This window comes from Mesoplodon bidens (assembly GCF_964165515.1).
Source record: "Mesoplodon bidens genome assembly, chromosome: 1".
NCBI lineage: Eukaryota > Metazoa > Chordata > Mammalia > Artiodactyla > Ziphiidae > Mesoplodon > Mesoplodon bidens.
The window spans coordinates 53,473,199-53,495,477 of record NC_138176.1 but is presented as its reverse complement, the minus strand read 5'-3'; the positions used below and the strand labels follow the sequence as shown (position 1 = coordinate 53,495,477).

The 22,279-nt window shown below is 36.7% G+C and overlaps 1 protein-coding gene across 6 annotated transcripts in view; it reads left to right on the top strand.

The window, feature by feature from the left end:
* Positions 1–22,279, top strand: part of CCSER2 (coiled-coil serine rich protein 2) — a 147,977-nt gene that overhangs the window by 50,583 nt on the left and 75,115 nt on the right. For all 6 annotated transcript variants that reach the window (XM_081236817.1, XM_081236814.1, XM_081236815.1 and 3 more), the window contains one exon: positions 15,785–15,875. In XM_081236817.1, the coding sequence (XP_081092943.1) occupies positions 15,785–15,875 (91 nt within the window). The remainder of the gene's footprint in view (positions 1–15,784; positions 15,876–22,279) is intronic.

The window sequence follows — 22,279 nt, the reverse complement described above, 5'->3', positions numbered from 1 at the left end:
GGTGTTGAGCCCTCTGCTATTAGTCTGATCTCTGGGGAGCAGGGGAAGTGGGCTGGACATTGAGTTCAGTCGTGTGGCCAATGATTCAACCATGCATGCTTTTGTAATGAAACTACTATAAAAACTCTGGACACTGAATCTCAGGTGAACATCCCTAGTTAACCATACTTTCTGTATATGTTGCTGATCCGTGTGCCAAGGAGGTGACCTCTTCTGGCTCCATGGGGAGAGAACACAGAGGCTTTGCGTTTGGGACCATCCTAAGCTTTGCCCTGTGTGTCTGTTCTTTTGGTTTGTGCTGATTTATACCATTTTGGCTATAATACAGCTTATCATAAAGTATATTGCTTTCCTGAGTTCTGTGAGTTGTTCTAGTGAATAACCTGAGGGAGTCATGGGAACCTCTGCATTTGTAGGCAGTTAGTAGGACATACAGGACCTGGGAACCCCTGAGCTTTTTTGGCCAGTGATGTCTGAATTAATGTCAGTCTTGTGGAAGACTGTGCCCTTAACCTGTGAAGTTTGTCCTAACTCTGGATCATTAGTGTCAAAAGTCCTTGTGGTTGGTGTCAGAAAAAGTTGAATATGCTAGATAACCCTGCCTCACTGAAGCTTGTGGGAAGAGAAAGGATGAAAGGACTGGGGATGAAGAAATTTTGATTCTTGAATGGCTATCTAGTTGCTCATGATATGAAACTGCAGCTGTGCTGCGATCCATTACTAAAGGCAAAAGTTATGGAATAGAATTTAGAAATGGTGGGAGACACAATCCCCAATGAGGTGGCTCACTGGTTACAGAAGGAAATGCAGAATAATAAGAAGCAAACTAAATATATAATGTGTTGGCTATTGTTACTTGTAATAGGTAAAGTGAAAGTAATATAGAGTGCTGGGGCTGATCCTGATGCTGGGCCAAGCTTAGATTTCAGTCAGTCTGACCTACCACTAATAGCTTTAAAGCCGCCCCTAATGAGAGAGATTATTCTAGGACAAAAGGCAGTACTGTTATGAACTCTGGTTACCAGGAAGGTGGTCCAGTTAGGGAGAGGGAAAACCCAAGAAACTACTGAAACCAGGGGTTATAGTGCCAAGGAGTAGTCTTATTTTGTGGATCTGTGTCATCAACTTCCTGAAGAACTTTTAGTAAAATGGATTGCAAGAGTGACTAATTTAGGGGTAGTATCTTTGGTTTAGAATGCTACAGAGTGGAAGAGAATGTTGGGTTGACATAAGACCCACAGCTCACTGTAGAACAATCACAAATGGCTGTCCATAGTAGGTTACCTGAGGGAGTGGGTAGCCTGGTGGACTGGATAAAACTTGCTGTAAAGTCTGTTTATCTGAGAAGAGAGACTGTGTTTCTTCTATAAATGAAGTGGAACACCATAGATGAAGAGTCTTGCACTTCATAGCAAGCCATGCTGGACTGACGTGATGATTGTCCTATGAAGGTTATTTATCTACTGAATATGCCCCATAACCAGGTCATGGTATCTCTTGTGATTAAGAGGGCCCCTTTTACATGGGCACCTCATGAAACAATACTGTTGTAAAACCAAGCAGCTGAGAAACGTTATTAGGTTTGTTGTCTCAGTTTCCCTTATCGATGTTAAAGATGAAAAAAAAGTCATTAACAAGAAAAGGGAGGAAAACAGAAGGGGAGAGCCAAGGGATTCATCCCATCAGGGGTCGATGTTTATGAGAAATGTAGTGAATATATTGGACATTGATGAGGTTAAGACAAAGGTGTTAATGCAGCAGTGTTGAAGATTGAGTGTACCAATGGGAGCTAATGCTGGTTCTACAACTTTAAAGGGGCCTCAGCAATACCACTGTATTTATCCCAGTTTGAAGGAATTTGAAAAGCTTAAAGGCAAAGGTGAAATTGAGAAACCTGACCTGGAATCACCTGGGACAATGGTCTGGCAGATTAGTCAAAATGAAGATTGACAGAAGGAATAGGGTCCCTTGGCTCTTAACTCTTCCCCTCTGGGGACCTAAGGCCTTACGTATGTGAGTGGGTAAAATGGTCACCAGGTGTAGAAGAGACCTTTCTGGGACTCCTTGACACAGACCCCCATGTACTTTGGTATCAAAATATGTTGATGAACATGTCTTAACTGGGGCCACTTTTAGACCGAGAGAAAATAATAATGCATTGGTTGATGGGATTAAGATGAAAGTTCAAGTGAAAGTTTAAACAGGCTTTATGTGAAGTAGTTGGTCTTAGCTGAATGTTTTATGGAAAAGGATATTATGCCCTATCTAGTATTGTGAAGCAAAACTGTTTGGTGAAATTTTAATAGAGGCTGTTAGGAATGCAAAGTTGATGGGATTATTGTCCTATGAAGGTCTGAGAATAATATTGTAATTTTCTGTAAGATGTTACAGAAAAACCCAAACGAACTTTTTGGCCAACCCAGTAATTCCACCACCACCAATATAATTCTTGAAAACAGCTTGAGGATTTTTTTCCTCTCTTTCTTTCTTTTTTTTTTTTTTTTCTATTTGAAATAGTTTCTCTCTGAATGGTTATTCCATGAACTTGATACACAGGTTTGTGTATATTATTTTACTTTTGATTTTTAGGGATTTGTTTAAGCATTATTTGCGATAGTAGAATATTGGAAACAACACAAACACCCAAATAACATTCATATTACATAAGAATAGCATATTATAGAGGCTAAGGTAGGGGAAGGAGTATGAAAATACAGATATTTGTTTAAAAGTTTTAAATTAATTTTTTATTACTTCATTTTTTAAGAAAAAGTAAGCAAATATGAATATATTTACCACCCCTCAGCTTCTAAACATATATATTATGCTTTTGCTATTACAACTAGTTCTTTAATAAATAGCCTTGTCTTTTTGTATTTTGGGGATAGATATATAGAATGGTGATATTGGATCAAAGGTTAAATGTACAATTAATTTTCTTAGAAATTTGAGCAATATTTTTTAATTTTCAAAAGCTCTTTTTTATTCTTGAGTGAAATTTCATTCAACATAAAATTAACCATTTTAAAGCGAACATTTCAGTGGCATTTTGTATATTTGCAATACTGTGCAACCACTACCTCTGTCTAGTTCCAAAACATTTCATCACCCATAAGTAAACTTTGTACTCACTTAAGTAGTTACTCCCCATTCACCTGTCCCCAGCCTCTGGAAACCATCAATCTGCTCTCTGTCTGTATGAATTTACCTATTTTGGATATTTCATATGTGGAATTATACAACATGTGACCTTTTGTGCCCAGATCTTTTACTTACCATAGTGTTTTTGTGGTTCTTCCACATTTTTGTAGCATGTTTCAGGAGTCCATTCCTTTTTAAAGCTGAATAATAGTCCATCATATGTACATTCCATTCATCCATTAATGGACATAGGACATACGGGCAGTTTCTACCTTTTTGCTGTTGTGGATAGTGCTGCTATGAACATGCATGTATATGTGTTTGTTTGAGTACCTGCTTTAAATTTTTGAGGTGTATATACCTTGGAGTGAAATTGCTGGATTATGTAGTAATTCTGTGTTTAACTTTTTGAAGAGCTGCTGAACTGTTTTTTTTGTTTTTTTAATTGCAGCTGAATCATTTTACATTCCCACCAGCAATGTATAAGTCTTCCAGTTTTTCTACATACTTGATGACACTTGTTTACTGTCTTTTTTTTTTTTTTTAGTCAACCTACTGGATATTAAGTGGTATTCCATTGTGGTTTTGATTTACATTTCCCAAATGAATAATAATGTTGAGCATCTTTTCATGTGCTTGTTGGATATTTGTATATCTTCTTCAGATAAAGTCTATGTAAGTCCTTTGCCCACTTAAAAAATTGGATTATTTGTGGTTTTATGTATCTTGGATACTAGAGTCTTATTAGATATGATTTGCAAATATTTTCTTTCATTCTGTAGGTTGTCTTTTCACTTTATTGATAATGTCCTTTGTTGCACAAAAGCTTTTAATTTTGATGAATCCAAATTATTTTTTCTTTTATTACTTCTGCTTTTGATGTCATACCTAAGAATTTATTGCCAAATGCAAAGTCATGAAGATTCAGGGTCTTTTGTGTTTCCACACAAATTTTAGAATTATTTCTTCTAGTTCTATGAAAAACGCCATTGGTATTTTGATAGAAGTTGCATTCAATCTGTAGATTGTCTTGGGTAGTATGATTATTTTAACAATATTAATTCTTCCAGTCCATGAGGACATATATCCTTCCATTCGTTTGTGTCATCTTCAATTTCTTTCATCATTGTCTTACAGTTTTCAGAGTAAAAGTCTTATTCCTATGTATTTTATTCTTTTTGATGCAGTTGTAAATGGGATTTTCTTAATTTCTCTTTCTGATAGTTTGTTGTTAGTGTATAGAAATGCAGCAGCTTTCTGTATATTAATTTTATTTCCTGACACTTCAATGAATTCATTTATTCTGTTTTTTGGTGGTGTCCTTAGAATTTTCTATATATAGTATCATGTCATCTGCAAACAGTGACAGTTTTAGTTCTTACTTTCCATTTATTATTTCTTTTTCTTGTCTGATTGCTGTGTCTAGGACTTCTAATACTATGTTGAATAAAAGTGGCAAGAGTGGGCATCTTTGTCTTGTTCCTGATCTTAGAGGAAATGCTTTCAACTTTTCACTACTGAGTATGATATAAGCTTTAGGCTTATCATATATGGCCTTTATTATAGTCTCTCTGTATCCACTTTCTGGAGAGTTTTTATCATAAATGGATGTTGAATTTTCTCAAAAGCTTTTTCTGTATCTATTGAGATGACCATATGGTTTTTATTCTTCAGTTTGTTAATGTGTTGTATCACACTGATTGATTTGCAGATATTGAACCATCTTTGCATCCCTGGGATAAATCCCACTTGATCAAGGTGTATGATCCTTTTAATGTATTGTTGAATTTGGTTTGCTAGTATTTTGTTGAGGCTGTTTCCTTGTATTGCTATAAATTTCCTTCCTAGAACTGTTTTTGCTGCATTCCATAGATTTTGGAGCATTGTGTTGCCATTTTCATTTGTCTCCAGTTTTTTTTTTCTTTCTTTCTTTTTTGATTTCTTCTGTGATCCAGTGTTTGTTTAGTAGCATATTCTTTAGCTTCCATGTGTTTGTGTCTTTTTCAGTTTTTTTTCTTGTAGTTGATTTCTAGTTGTCATAGTGTTGTGGTGGGAAAAATGCTTGATGTGATTTCAGTTTTCTTAAATTTGAGACTAGTTTTGTGGCCTAGTATATGATCTGTCCTGGAGAATGTGTTATGTGCACTTGAAAAAAAGTGTATTTTGCTCTTTTGGATGGAATGTCCTGTAGATAGCTATTAAGTTCAATGAGTCTAACATGTTCTTTAAGGCCAGTGTTTCCTTATTGATTTTCTGTCTGGATGATCTGTCTGTTGATGCAAGTGGGGTCTTAAAGTCTTCTATTATTATTGTGTTACTGTCAATTTCTCCTTTTGTGTTTGTTAATACTTATTTTATGTATTTAGGAGTTTTTCTCTTAAATTGTTTTACTTTCACCTCCAGAATTTTTATTTTTCATTCCTTTATGTTTTATATCTTCACTGATATTCTGTACTTGGTTAGATATACTTTGCCTGAGGTTTGTGCATATTTAAGATAGTTGACTTAAAGCTTTTGTCTATTAAGTTCAGTGCTTGGGCTTCCTCAGGGATCATTTCTGTTAATTTTTATTTTTTTTCTGTGACTGGATGATACTTCCTTTGCATGTCCCTAAGGTTTTGTTGAAAACTAGTCATTTTAAATATTTTAATATAGCAACACTGGAAATCATATCCTTCATCTTCCTTAGGGTTTGTTTTTGTTAACTTTTTTAGGCTATAGCTGTTTTTTTAAAATTTATTTATTTATTTATTTATTTATTTATTTATTTATAGTTGCACTGGGTCTTAGTTGCAGCATGCAGGATCTTTGTTGTGGCATGTGGACTCTTGTGGCATGTGGGCTTCTTAGTTGCGGAATGTGAACTCTTAGTTGCAGCATGCATGTGGGATTTAGTTCTCCAACCAGGGATTGAACCTGGGCCCCCTGCGTTGGGAGCATGGAGTCTTACCCACTGCACTACCAGGGAAGTGCCCCCTTTTTTTTTTTAGTGAATTTTCTAAACTATTTTTCCAAAGTCTCTCTTCTTGTCATGTGTGGTCTATGAAGTGTGTGTTACTTTAGCTTGTGTTTACTTAGTGTTTTATGCAGAGATTTCCTTGAATGCCAGATGGCAAATAAAAAGAAAGAAAAGAAAAAAAGAGGGAGAGAGGAAGAGTGAGAGGAAGAGGAAGGGAATAAGGGAAAGAAGAATAGAAGGAGGCAGAGAAAGAGCAAAGAATTAAAAGGAAGGATGATTAAAAGATCTTACAGTCAAAAATTTTAAAAAAAACCATTCAGTGTCTCTGTCTGCATATTGGCTCTTTGTTGGGCCACTCCTTCAATCTTTAGCCTGACCATTTACAGTTCTACCCTTAGCCTTCACTTGCTACTTTTTCTGGGCCTAGAGATCAGCCAGAGGTGAAAGCTTTGGGCTTTCTTAGGTCTTTACTGAGAATACATTCTGCCCTGGGCATTTTTGTGGCTTTCTAAATTCCCAACATACATGGCACTTTTGAATTACCTAATTTCCCAAAGAAATTCTCTCCCCAGCCTTTTTTATCAGTCTTTTAGTATTCTATTATATCAACTATAATCTTTTGCCCCAGGGTGACTGTGGATTGTTTGTTTCACTTACAGTGGTTTTGAGCAGTGCCCACAGCTTTTCTGCCTGAGTGAACTCCAAGTTGGGCAAAACAAAGAAAAGCACTTTGTGTTAGTCATTCAGGTAACCCCAGACAGGTTAGAGCGGACAAACACAGTATTTCTTGAATAAGTTTGCCACTGTGCCCTTTGGAACCAGGTAGCAGAGTCCCACACTGGGAACAAGGTCTACTTTAAGTCTGCAGTCAAGCTGGGGAGGGGCATATGGGAAAGACCGGTCTCAATGATAATTGGAATGCAAATTATTACAGCAATTCTGGGAAATGGTTTAGCAGCTTCTTATGAAGTTAAACATAAACTCACTATATCACCGAACAGTCCTACTCACTTGGGTATTTACTCTAGAGAAATGAAATCTTATATTCACACAAAAACCTGTACATGAATGTTCATAGTGGCTTTATTTATAATAACTAAAAACTGGAAAAACCAGTTTACTTCAGTGAGTAAATGGATGCACAAACTGTTACATCCATGCAATGGAATGCTATTCACTAGTAAAAAGTAATGAGTTAATGATATATTCAATGATTTAGATTAATCATAAAGGCATTCTGCTGAGTGAAATAAGCCAGTCCCAAAAGGTTACATAGTGTATGATTGCCGTTATGACATTCTTAAAAAACACAACTATAGTGATGGAGAACAGATCATTGTCTGCTAGGGGTGATGGGTGGGAGAGGGTGTAATTAAAACTGGATAGTACAAGGAAGTTTCTTTGGGTGAATAAATTGTTATGTGTCCTGATTATATTGGTGATTACACAAACTTATATGTGTTTTAAAATTCATAAACTATATGCCAAAAGAAAAAATTAATTTTACTGCATGGTGTTGAATACAAACTTGTGATGAAGTCCTTTATTTGCCAGAAACATTTAGGCTTTCTTCAATGTATTACTGAAGGAGAAACTCGTTAAGGAAGCACTGGCCCACCATCTCATAGTTCACTCTTTTTTAATGGAAAAGCATTCTCAGAGACCAAGGAAATTCTGTGGCACTTCTGCTTATATGTGTTTAGTCAGGGTTTTAATTCCAATGAGATGTGTGGGAAGCCTCTGGAAGCCAGACAGTATACAGATTTATGTTTTCATTGTCATACTCCCAGCTAATGGCTGTGCTAGATCATCTCCCAGGTGTATGTGGATGTTGGCTCCCAACAAATGCAGGCTTGCCAGTGAGAGGAAAAGCCTGCCACCATCACAAACATGGAAGAGAAACACTTTCCCATGTTAAGCAGTCTCCATGCTTACATGGCTTCCTTTCTTCCTATAATAATGCACTTCCTAGGCTGTGTAAGTGACAGATTTCTACACTAGTGAAGAAAAAATATAATAATTTTTTTTCTTATCTCTTTGCCTGAATCATTTCTGAAAGGTCTAATAATATCTCTGATACAACTCTTCTCAAAATCTGATATTGGAGAAACAGAGACCTTCTATGGGAATGTGGGAAAAACTGTCTAAGACAGATATTAGAATCCAGTCTTCTCAGTCAGCATTGTGTCTCTTGTCAAACTCATTATTCAACAACTTTCAGTTGTCATCTATGTGGTAGTGACTCCCACACCTCAACTCCACTCCCCTGTATATTTAGTTGTTTGGTGGACATGTCTTCTTGAAGATGCAGCAGGCATGTCAAAACTGTCAGGTTCTAATATTATTTATTAATTTTTTAATCTCCTATCAGATCTGGTCATCCTTTTTCAGTACTTTATTTCAGTGAATGGTAATCACCCACCTGTTTCTAAATCCAGGAACCAAGGAGTCATTCATGGCTCTTTCTTTTCTTCTTAGTTAACTTTGGTTCTTTAGATTCTAACTCCTCTGTGTGTCTTATAATTGCTATTCTTTCATTGTCACTGACACTAATTAATATCAGGCTGCTGTCATATGTCACATGGATTCTGCAGTAGCTACAAAACTGCTTTTTTTCCCCCCATTTAAATCCATTGTCTACACTGTAACCAGAATAATGTTTCTTTAATGCAGATCTCAATTTGTCACTTCTTAAAACTCAACAGTCATATCCCTGTCATTGAGATACAGTCCAAACTCCTTAACATGGCTGAAATAGTTGTTCATGATGTAGATATATTTCTGTCCCTTCCCCTTACACTCTGAGTGTTGTCTTAGTTCTAGCTACTGTAACAAAATACCGTAGGCTGAGTGGCTTGAACAGAGACATTTATTTTTTATGGTTTTGGAGTCTGGAAGTCCTAGATCAAGGTGTTGGCAGATTCAGTTCCTAGTGAAGGCCCTCTTCACCTTTTAACAGAACCCTCACATGGTGGGGAGAGAGATTGTGTGCTCTGGTCTCTTTTGCTTCCTCTAAGGACACTAATCCCATGATCAGGTCCCCACCATCATGACCTTGTCTAAACCTAATTATCTCCCAAAGGCCATATTTCCAAATATCCTCATATTGAGGGTTAGAGCTTCAACATATGAATTTTGGGGGGGATGCACACACAAACATTCAGTCCATAACAAGTGTTAATGAACTACTTGAAGTTATTTGAATAGAGCAGATCAGCATACTATGTCCTGTAAGTGAAATCTGACCAACCACCTGTTTTTTTCACAGTCTGCAAACTAAGAATGTTTTTTACACTTCCAGAGGTTACACTTTAAATGGTTATATAAGTACCTACATAATATACTTGATTTTCTCTGTAGGCTTGCAAAATCTAAAATACTTTTCACCTTTTAAAAAAGTTTCTGCCAACGTTTGGAATAGATTATGCTTTTTGCCTCCTTGCCCTTACCATACTGTTTATGCAGAATATTGTCTCCTCTACGTTCTAGAGGCTGAATTTGTTGTTTCTTAGGTTGTCTTGACTTGAATTTGTTTTATTTAAACATTTTTTATTTTATTTTTTAAATTTTTAATTTTTTTGAACATCTTTATTGGAGTATAATTGCTTTACAATGGTGTGTTAGTTTCTGCTTTATAACAAAGTGAATCAGCTATACGTATACATATATCCCCATATCTCCTCCCTCTTGCGTCTCCCTCCCACCCTCCCTATCCCACCCCTCTAGGTGGTCACAAAGCAAGGAGATAACTCCCTGTGCTATGTGGCTGCTTCCTACTAGCGATCTGTTTTACATTTGATAGTGTATATATGTCCATGCCACTCTCTCACTTCATCCCAGCTTACCCTTCCCCCTCCCCACGTCCTCAAGTCCATTCTCTGCATCTGTGTCTTTATTCCTGTCCTGCCCCTAGGTTCATCAGAACCTTTTTTTTTTTTTTTAGATTCCATATATATGTGTTAGCATACGGTATTTGTTTTTCTCTGACTTCCCTCTCTATCACAGACTCTAGGTCCATCCACCTCACTACAAATAACTCAATTTCATTTCCTTTTATGGCTGAGTAATATTCCATTGTATATATGGGCCACATCTTCTTTATCCATTCATCTGTCGATGGACACTTAGGTTGCTTCCATGTCCTGGCTATTGTAAATAGAGCTGCAGTGAACATTGTGGTGCATGACTCTTTTTGAATTATGGTTTTCTCAGGGTATATGCACAGTAGTGGGATGGCTGGGTCATATGGTAGTTCTATTTTTAGTTTTCTAAGGAACCTCCATACTGTTCTCCATAGTGGCTGTATCAATTTACATTCCCACCAACAGTGCAAGAGGGTTCCCTTTTCTCCACACCCTCTCTAGCATTTATTGTTTGTAGATTTTTTGATGATGGCCATTCTGACTGGTGTGAGGTGATACCTCATTGTAGTTTTGATTTGCATTTCTCTAATGATTAGTGATGTTGAGCATCCTTTCATGTGTTTGTTGGCCATCTGTATATCTTCTTTGGAGAAATGTGTATTTAGGTCTTCTGCCCATTTTTGGATTGGGTTGTTTGTTTTTTTGCTATTGAGCTGCATGAGCTGCTTGTAAATTTTTGAGATTAATCCTTTGTCGGTAGCTTCATTTGCAAATATTTTCTCCCGTTCTGAGGGTAGTCTTTTCATCTTGTTTATGGTTTCCTTTGCTGTGCAAAAGCTTTTAAGTTTCATTAGGTCCCATTTGTTTATTTTTGTTTTTATTTCCATTTCTCTAGGAGGTGGGTTAAAAAGGATCTTGTTGTGATTTATGTCATGGTGTGTTCTGCCAATGTTTTCCTCTAAGAGTTTTATAGTGTTTGGCATTACATTTAGGTCTTTAATCCATTTTGAGTTTATTTTTGTGTATGGTGTTAGGGAGTGTTCTAATTTCATTCTTTTACATGTAGCTGTCCAGTTTTCCCAGCACCACTTATTGAAGAGGCTGTCTTTTCTCCATTGTATGTTCTCGCCTCCTTTATCAAAGATAAGGTGACCATATGTGTGTGGGTTTATCTCTGGTCTTTCTGTCCTGTTCCATTGATCTATATTTCTGTTTTTGTGCCAGTACCATACTGTCTTGATTACTGTAGCTTTGTAATATAGTCTGAACTCTGGGAGCCTGATTCCTCCAGCTCCGTTTTTCTTTCTCAAGATTGCTTTGGCTATTCGGGGTCTTTTGTGTTTCCATAGAAATTGTGAAATTTTTTGTTCTAGTTCTGTGAAAAATGCCATTGGTAGTGTGATAGGGATTGCACTGAATCTGTAGATTGTGTTGGGTAGTATAGTCATTTTCACAATGTTGATTCTTCCAATCCAAGAACATGGTATATCTCTCCATCTATTTGTATCATCTTTAATTTCTTTCATCAGTATCTTACTGTTCTCTGCATACAGGTCTTTTGTCCCTTTAGGTAGGTTTATTCTTAGGTATTTTATTCTTTTTGTTGCAGTTGAATTTGTTTTAGATTGGCTCTGATTTGCCAAGATATATATCCATGTGATATACCCTCACGGCACTTGGGAATACCATACTGTGAAGGAATTGTCTGTTTGAGGGGAGACAAGTAAGCTTGGAGGGTTGTTGTGACTTTGTTAAATTAACATTTGTTAAGTAGAGCCCCAAGGTGTTGTTTGGTGAACCCCAATTCAACAAAAGACAACAAGGGAAATAGAAATAGAGAAGTTTATTACTCTCAGGTCCTGGAGGAAGTACATGGCATGCCTGCAGGGGCCATATGGGAAAACGTGGCATGCCTCGAGGAGCCATACAAGGGCAAACAGAGTGGCAGGAACCTGGGGCACATGCTTTTATTATTAGGGTCCATGGCTGGAGTGCTTTTGGGTTCTTGGGCTAAGGCTTGATAGGGCAGTTCAAACCAAGAAGTGCAGGGTTTTGGTAAGCTCGGCGGTGGTCTTATCTAAGGTTTCACAAGGGGCAATCCTTGGGAGGCAGGGGAGACTGTTGCTCACAAGGGCTGCTGGAGAAGTCCTGTTAGGAATTTATATTTGCTTGTGACTCTGGAAGTGTTATCTAGGGCAGGCCCCTGCAGACTTCTTGGTCACACAAAATGGATGCCAAGGCAGCAATATCATGGAGTAGTTTAGCAGACTCTCAAGATAGGGATTGTCTTTTTACATGAATATATCGTGTACCCAGAATTGTGCATTGCATTTTATTGGTTTTCATATGTGTTGAATTTTTGATGGTGTGTCTTGTGGTTGCCACATGGAGGCAGGATCAACTCCCCTCCTCCCAGATTTGTTCAGTGTCGAGAAAGATGGTGCCACACATGTACCAAGAGAATGTGAAAACATTTATTATTCACATAGTGAGACTTTCTGGGAACACCAGGACAGACACCCAAAGTAGTACACAATGGCTCGAGTGAAGAGGGGAGAGGCAGGTGGCTCTGGTTATTATTGTGGTTAGGGGATGGGCTGGGTTGAGGATTCCCACATGCAGGCTAGATTTGTGTGGTTTGAACTTCCTTGCTGTTGCTAAGGGAGGTTCACTTTTTTCAGTGTGAAGTTTTGCTTTCATTATAAAAGCAGTATGTCCTTATTACAAAATCAAAAAAAGTGTAACAAGTCAAAATCAAAAAGAATACAAAGAACATAAGCACATGTTGTCTCATATAGTGGAAAATAATAACAATTCTTTGGTTTATCACCGTTCAGACATTTAAATGTATTTTTCAGCATTAAAGATGAAGTCATATTGTACATATATAATTGCTTCCCCACCCACCATTTTACAGAGCATCTTTCCATGTATCTAGATAAATTTCTGAAATATCATATATAATGATTTATTGATGAGTGTTAACTTGAAGCATAAATATGGATGGTTTCCCTTTTCTGTACCTGTTGCTAACTGTGTCCCCCTTCCTTTTCCATTGAGCTTTCTTAGTAACTTCTCAAAGTGATACAATTTTTTTTTACCACTTTTGAATTCATTAGAACAGGCTCATTCCCATTCCCTAAGACTATGTTCTTAAATCTTTGTTATAAAATGAAACCTACAGAAAACCCTACAAAACATATGTAGAGTTTAGTTAGTTATTAAAACTTGAACACCTTTTTGGCAGTGGTGACAGTGCTCCTTTTGCTGACTGGTGCATCTCAGCAAGCCCTGCTTTGGACTTAGAAAATGAGGTTCTATTGCCTTTGATTCTTTGCTGTGTCTTTAGTTGTCAGATTTGGCCTGGGGTGCCCAACATCATCTTGTTTCACACATATTCATACAAATAGCCAAATTTTTTTAATTGAAGATATGATTTTAGGAGTAAAATTATATGTTATAATACTTATTGCAGAAAATGAGAAAATACAGGTCCTCTAAGCAAAAAAAAAAAAAAAAAAGAAGAAAAAGAAAAATCTCATAATCCTAAAATAGTTAACCTGTGTTTTGGTTTTCTTCTAAGTTTTTTCCAGTGCATATTATACAATGTTTTTTTCATGAAATGGATAATTCTGTACATGCTGTTTTAGAGACGTGATTTTTTTTTCCAGTTAACATGTAGGCCTTTTCAGTGGAAGAAATGTATCTTTTATTTTAAGATGAAAAACATCTTGTGTTCATACTGATACTTCCCACTTATAGTCAGGAACATAGCATAGAATTTTTACTTAATTTCATTGTTTTTTACGTCTTTATTTTCTTTTTCCTAAGATGAGAATCCATTTTTCAGCAAATACCAATATACACAAGTCTCAGAATAACAACACCATTATTACCATCTGTAATGTAATTACTGAAAATAGTTTGAGGATTTTTTTCCCCCACTTGAAATAGTTTCCCTCTGAGTGTTATACCATCAACTTGATATACAGATTCATTTATTTCAATTTAATGTTGACATATAGGGATTCGTTGAAACATTATTTGTAAGAGCAAAAGATTGGAAACAAACTAGTCCGTATTTTTCCCCAATTAACATCTTTCTATGTCTGTAAATATATTTTTATTATCTTTTTTTAAGAACAACATCATATTCTGTTGTATGACTATATCATACTTCCTGTTTAACCATTCTTCTGTTGTTGGACATTTACCTCATTTCTACTTTTTTTGCTATTCTGTCCAATGCTACAATCACCACACTTATACATATATTTTTTGCATTTGTCTGTTTCTAAGGGATAAATTATTAGGAGGGAAGACTTTGCCTTTTTTAAAAAGGTTTTAGCTAAATTTTAACAAATTGGCCTCCAGATGTTTTGCATGAATACTAGATTCCTTTAAATCATGATAAATCCACATTGGTGTGGTAGCATTCTTTCCTACATTGTATTTATTGGCCGTTTTTCTATCTATTTGTTTTCTATTTATTTTGTGAATTGTCCATTATGGCCTTTGCCAGTTTTTTTTTTTCCATATTCATTTTTTTCCTTGATTTTTTTTTTAGGAAGACTGTTTTAAGAACAGAAAATATTTCATAATGGAAAGAGGTTCTGCGAAATACCTTTTTCTTATGCCAAGGTTAAATAATTATGCAGTTCTTTTGTTCATTTTAAATAATCATAATTTAAATAATAACAATTATTCCAATTACTCTTAGTTCTCAGTGGACCCTGGAAGGAAGGCGCAACACAAAATTGAAAAGATTTGTGTGGAATATCCAATATAGGGAACACTTCTAATTTTATTCATATTATCTGTAATAAAGTAGATATTCCCCTTCTGTGAGTGTTTTTCAAGGTCATAATCTCTCAGTCCCATTTAAAGATTTGTGAATTTGTGATCTTTTTACTTGTATATACTAAGGCAAGATCAGTTTTTGGATTGGAGGGATTCACTAGTGGGCTATAGGTCAAACTGAGTTCATTACCTTAAACTTAGTTTTTGTTTATTTAGTTATTTAGACTTCTGAATAAGAGTCTTCTAAAGCAAAACAGTACTTTTCTAAGGATAGATAATAGCTAACAAGATTGCAAATAGAACCCAGGAGGGACTGCTTATAACCAATTTGAGTAGTCCAGTCCTACTGTAGAGAAAGAACAAATTAAGATAAACCAAGGAAGTAGTAGTGGTGCTGAAAGTAGTAGTAGAAGCGGTTTTTGGCTCAGGAAAGGAAATGTAATAATGACATCATTAAAAACTCACTTCATTAATTTACATAAGTAGTCAGATCCCTAGAGATAATAAAATACCACCTCCCACACCAAATATGAATACATCCTGTGAGATTGTTTACCATTTTTGATTATTCGTGGTATCAGGGAAGTTGTTAAAAGCATGGACTCAGGAGATTGACCTTCTTTTGTTCACATTCTGTTTTGGCCAGGGATTTAGATTTTCTGTGCATTAGTTTCATCATGTATAATATGGAGATTATACTAGTCACTAAATCATAGTGAAGACTAAAGAAATCAATTAATATCTGTGAAGTGCTTAGAACAATATCTTGCAGATAGTGAGCACTGTGTAAGTTTTTAAAAATACAAATAAAAATTACTGGCGGGGAAGAAGACTAGGAAAAGGATGTTACAAATAGCTTAACCAAGTAAACCAGTTGAATCTATTTTTTAAAAAATTTTATCTTTAAAATCTATTCTTAACCACATAAACATTGAGTAAAATAAGATTCTCATATAGTGATGTTCAAAAATAATGATTACACTGAGCTAGGTTATAGCATTTTTTCTGCTTTTGTTTACAGGATATTCTGAATAATCTTGAATCATGTGACCTTGAGGATGATGACCTTATGCTTGATGTGGATCTGCCTGAGGATGCACCTCTTGAGAATGGTAGGGGGGACAATATTGAACCTTCAGAAGTATATAGTTGCGCTACTTGACTATATCCAATTTGGTATTTGTTATTTACAGACTTCCTTATCTCTATGGTGGTAGCCTTTTCAGGCTGAGAATTTATCTTAAGTGAGGTTAAACAGGTTCATTTGCAAAATTATTTAAATGTTTAAACCATGACTTTGTAGGTCTTAGGTATAACTCTGTATGATCCAATAAGATTGTATACCTAAATCCTAAAGTATCTGGTAGATAGGATTTGTCCTTTTTTCCCTTTGTCTTATCCAATTTTTTATTCCTTTGTCTCATTTTGATTTTAAGAAAACATAAATTTAGAAAAAAAGATATCATTTGACTTGTAAAACAGCAGCAAAAACCATTAAGTTAATAAATACTTTTAAAAAATCAATTCTGGGAAAATGGCGACCTGAATGAATCATTCTATCCTTTTTACTCTTAAATCTGGTCTGTCTTCGTCTCTGGATCCCAGTAACTGCTGGAGTGGGGCTTTAGATAATCCATGTGCAAGAGGGGCCTAGGTGCTCTTGCCCCCACTGCCATAGCATTTGTAGCATTTTCTGTCTTAAAGACTTGTCAGGAACCAGAGACCAGCCTAGAAATCCTCTGGGGCAAGGGTTGAAATGAGGATCCTCCTGGAAGAAGAATCTCAGAGAGCTGTGGATTCCCTGTTAGTCAACATTTTCCAGGTTTCTTAGGCCTTCCAGGGGCCAGGGATGAACAAAAAAGGGTAGTGAAGTCCTTTTTATACATGATGCTAGAAAAATGCAAGGATATTTCAGAGAGGGTGGTTGGTTGTTCTAGTGCTTCATCGAGGTACAAGGAGCCTGCTTGCTATTCAGTTTTGTCATATTGGTCAGGGGTTTTTTGTTTGTTTTTTCTTTTCCCCTGCTGCCAGGATGCTGTATAATAATCACTCTTAGAATCTCAGTGGCTTTCAAGATAAACATTTATTTTTCTCATTCATGGATCTTTGTATTAGCTGGGTCAGCTCAGGCTGTGAGACTGAGTTCAGGTCTACTCCTTGCTTCTTCATTTTGAAACCAGGACTCCTTGGAGCAGATTGTGCTCATGGCAGATGGCAGAAGGACAACAGGGTGAGGAGAAACATGCATATAGTACCTCTTAAAGTCTTCACTTAGAACCAGCACACTGGTATTCTAACCACATTCTGTTGGCCAAAGCAAGTTACATGGCCAACCCTAAGACCAGTGTGACTGGGAAGTATACTCTATTCACAGTGCGAATCTCTGCTGCAGAGGACATTGGATGTATAAGTCTATTGAAGGACAGAGTGTAGAGCTGAGAACAGTATCTACTCTACCACAGGGATAGAGACTGTTGCATCTTCTTGTGGTTCTGCTGTTACTTGGGATACTCTAGCAATCAGTGCTGAGTTCTAGTCAACTGAGAAACAAAAATCACAGCCAGTACCCAGGAAGAGGAGCAGGGAAAACACAGAACTCCCAGGATTAGAGTGGCCGAAAGAGATAATAATGAGAGCACTTAGAGAGATTCAATTGCAGCACAATACTTTCTGGAGCTTATTATAAAAGAAGATTTCCCAACAAAACAGTTCAGTCGATGACAGAAAGCATAGTTGAAATCAGAATTAGTGGCCTGGAAGATCAAGTGGAAAAGTATTTTAGAACACAGAAGAAAAACATAAACCATTAATGATTATTAGGGAAAAAATAATGAGACTTTATGATCCAGGAGATTTAATGTGAAGTTTTAAGGGCTGGTAGTGAGGAATGGAGGATTTACCTCCGTGGAATAAATTATCTAATGCATTTTACTTTGACAGAACTATAACAACTTCTCTTTGGAAACCTTAGCTAAACCAGGAAGTAGAGAGATGGCATTGGTCTTAGAGCCTGCCTCATCTTTAGAGCACAACAAAAAGTTATCCATATATTAGGTAAAAGTAGAATCACAAGGTAATTTAAAGTTTCTGAGGTCTTGGTTGGGGACTTGTGAAAAGTAGGAGGGAACTCCTGAGGTATAACATCTCACATATATTATGGATTTTCCTAGGAGAAGGCAAACAAGTATTGATTATTTTGAGCTAATTGAACACTGAAGAAAGCAGAACCTGGATCTAAAATATGTAGCCTTCAGAGGCACCAAAGATAAAACAGTATTTAGATTTGGTACTACTGGAAAGGAGGGAATGACTATTCTCTTTATAGGTCTGAGGTCCTGAATGACTATACCCACTGCCGCTGAGTTTTTTTATTGGCAGGATAGGAATGTTACGAGGACTAGTACAAGGTTTAAGGAGTTTTTTAATATACTCAGACTATTGGTTTTAGTTCCCTTTAGCTTCTGGTTTTTGAAGCTACTATGCAAATTTGGGTAGAGTTTTGGATGGATCACTCTGGATTTTATGGGTTCACCACTAATTCTGCCAATATCAGTGGAATTTTTGTCAACAAGAAGACTGGCACCTTGTTGAGATCTTTAGTTTGGGTTTGATTTGGACACAAGTTTACTGTGACTTTATTATGAATAGGGAAGTCATCTGGGATTTCAAGGAAGAGGCCATGAAGAGAATATTTATCTGGCAATTGCATTTGTGTACCTATTAAGGTAGCATATGTGGTAGCACAGACAAGGAAAGAATGTTTGTTGGTCAAATGTTTCTTGGACAGTTATGGGCTAGGACTTGGGAGCTGTCTGAGTTATTGGAGATAGCTACACTGGGTGGTTTAGTGACACTGAGGGGGATGTTATATAATAGTCACAGGGTTTAAAGTTGTTATTATAGTGCCTATATCAATAATATATTTGCAAGGTTGTCCTTTACTGTTTCGAAAATTTTATCTTTGAGTTTAAGGGTAAAACCTGAAATTGGGTGCTTGATTTTTCCCTCAGAACACTTTGACTAATCACCCACTTATTTTTTCTCTTTTATTTCTTAGGCAATGGAAGACAGTTTTTCAGTGCCCTGCTATTTATCTATAAGTGTATCAAGAGACTCCTTTCTCCAGTGTTTAATTTACTGGGGTGGAGGCATCTCATTATATGTGAAGGACATCATTTTATTCTGAGTCTTACTCTGCTTTTTTCTAAGTCTCTTTCCAAGCACTGGAAGTCTGGCAAGTGAGGAGGGAGACGAGGTCACATCTCTTTCAGAATCTATTCCTGAATGCTATCTGATGGTATTAGTCTATCTGTGAAATCTCTAGTGGATTTATTCTTCCTTTGCTTACAGAACTGAATCAGAGCCCAGTGTACGTTCACAGAAAAGACTTTGTTGACAGCTTCTGAAAGTCCTTTTCTAACTTCTGATTTCCTCTGCAATTGATGGAGTTCAGGACACACGACCCCAAAATATGGCACCTTGGCATATTGAATATTTTAAGCTGAAGGAGTTTGAGAAAATGGCAGAAGCAGAAAAGTCACTGTGATTTCCTCCCCCTCTTGCCCATCTTCCCTGAAACAGGTCATAAAACCGTCATGTGAGAGGTGCCTTCCCCATACCTAAAGGAAAGGAGCATCCTTATCTCTGAAGACAAAGTTAGACCAAGAAGATCCTAACAAACAGGCCTTGCTAAAGTTTCCCCCAGTTTACCACACTTAGACTCCTTAACCTGTCACATTCCTCCTTGACTGTCTACTCTCATCAAGCCTAGCATAAAAATATACAGGTCTAACTGTTTCTTTGGGTCTTCATTTCCTCCCGAAGGCTCCCATGTCACATATTAAATAAATTTGTATGCTTTTCTCCCATTAATCTATCTTGTCAGTTTTATTTTCAGGCCCTAAGAGAGTTGAGAAAAACTTTTCTCCTCTACACAATCGTGGGTTCTTAAGTCAACTTTAGGTTTTTCACACTGTGCTTTTTCTATTCTGTTTTTATGCACCTAGATTTCCTTCTAATGTATGAACTAATTGGTATAGATCTGGAGGCCCTGGATTATCAATTGCTAAAAGTATTCTAAATTCTTCTGGAAATTTCTCCCCGTCTTGTTTAGACCTTAGAAAGTCTGTAGCTATGGCTGTCAGCTCAGGATGAGACCAGAGCCAAGTCAACCTTAAGGGAATTTTCCGTCTTCTGAAGGAAGGTTAACTAAGAGGTATAGAGTTTTTTAGGTTTCTGGTCAGCTTGAGGGGTAGGGAAAGATGAGACCAGAGCCAAGTCAACCTTAAGGGAATTTTCCGTCTTCTGAAGGAAGGTTAACTAAGAGGTATAGAGTTTTTTAGGTTTCTGGTCAGCTTGAGGGGTAGGGAAAGAGGTTAAAGGGAGAGATGGGACGGACGGAAATTGAATATGGAATGAGGGAAGAGGAATAAAAGGAAAAAGGACTTCAGATTTGAGTAGCAATTTAGGAGGATCTAAAAAGAGAGACCATTTTCTTTTATATTTTTCTTTTACCTTGGTGAAGGAATCTCTTAAGGAAATTTTGGAATCTGAATTTCTTTTAGCGGACCAGTGGGTATTTGCTTTTTTTCTAAAGTGTCTCTCATATAAACAGTTTGGTTATACCAAAGGCATAGTTGTATTGTTTTATTCTCTTGCTCAGAAACTTCTAATGGTCACTCATTGCCTACAGATTAAAGCCTAGCTTTTGGCACATTCATAGCATCATCCTTAGGTTTATGGAATTTCCATAGTATACATTTTCTTAGGTGTGATCTTTCTTCTACTCGTTCTGTTTTAAACTTTTCTCTGTTGAAAAAGATGTCTTTCTAATTACTTCCTGAATCCTACCCCATCAAATTATGGTGCCTATTAAATTGCACTTACTTCATGTTATTAATATATTTATTTCCTAAGGCCACTTTTTTGCTAAACATTTTATTGAGATATAGTCATATGAGGTCAGTAGTATTGTCCTTTACCACTTTCCAATTACTGTATTTTCTTCTGGAAATTTATCTTTCTTTTTCAGTACTAATGGCATTTAGTAATATCAACTTCATGATTTTTTTTTAACATGAGCTTTTCTCCTTTCAAGCCAAATTTCATTTTAAAAACTTTCTTGTTCAGATTGTAAAACCTCCTGCATGACACATTCTTTCCAGACTTTCTGATGTGTAATTTCTTCCTGCTATCTTCATAGCCAGTTGTTAGTCATAGATAGGAATACTACCTGTGTCAGCCATTATCTTCTTAGGACTTTAAGTTATTAGGAAGAATATAGGGTACATTTGGCGTCATATTTCGTTCCTTGTCAAATCAGAAGAAATGGGTATGATGAGTGTTAGACATAGGCATCTCCATATCCCATACCTTTCAGTTAGCTATGTTAGATTCTCTTTCCCTCATCACAGGGTAGAAGTCCTGAAAATTCTGTCTCCTACTCATAGTAAAATACCTACTAAAATCTGCCTTTTACTTTGGGAACTAGAAAGCACCTTCAGAAGGCGTTTATTTATTCTCTTTTCCTAAACTCATAATTAGGGTCAAATCTGGTGTGTAGATAGTTTTGATCAGCATATTGGTTAAAATTTTTTTTTTTTTTTTTTTTTTTGCGGTACGCGGGCCTCTCACTGTCGTGGCCTCTCCCGTTGCGGAGCACAGGCTCTGGACGCGCAGGCCCAGCGGCCATGGCTCACGGGCCCAGCCGCTCTGCAGCATGCGGGATCCTCCCGGACCGGAGCACGAACCTGTATCCCCTGCATCGGCAGGTGGACTCTCAACCACTGTGCCACCAGGGAAGCCCTAAAATTTTTTTTGGAAAGCCTTTAGGTTTGCCTCATCCTTCCCTATGATATTACACATTCAGAAGGATTTATTTCCTTTCTTAGTCTGGTTTGTCCTGTTCCTTCATTGGCACTGGAAACTGGCTTTAAATTAACTCCATCTTGTAATTTTATTGGCTTTCCATTTTATTTTCTATGTTATTTCTTTCTCTCTGCCCTTAGTCTTTTCTAAGAAACCACCACTAATGTTATTTCGCATTCTCTTCTTAGTAACATTTTAAAGTGTATCAAAACATGATTGATGGGTACTGCAGTAGTAGTATAAGCAGGACCCTTCCTTCCTTCAGAGTCTTGGAGGAGACATTTTTCTGAGAGTTTAATCCCCCCTCTGTCCCAGTTCTAACAATAGTGTTTTGTAGTCATGGAAAATATTTGTTTCCGGTGCCTGTTTGTCATTATGCTGATGGTTGAGTTCATGTTTCAATGAAAGTGCTTTATTTGGAGCCTGTGTGTAGTACCAACAATCTTTAGTAAATACAAAAGCAGCACATCATTTTCTGCATTATAATTTCCCACAGCATTTAACCCCATCTCCTGACCTGTTTTCCTGGTTAGTGTGCTTCTTATTACTCTGAGTGCACTTTGTGGATGATATACTAATTATATATCAGATTCTTAATACAGAATTTCTTTTTTGGGGAGTGAATGGAATTTTACCTGCGTGAATTAAG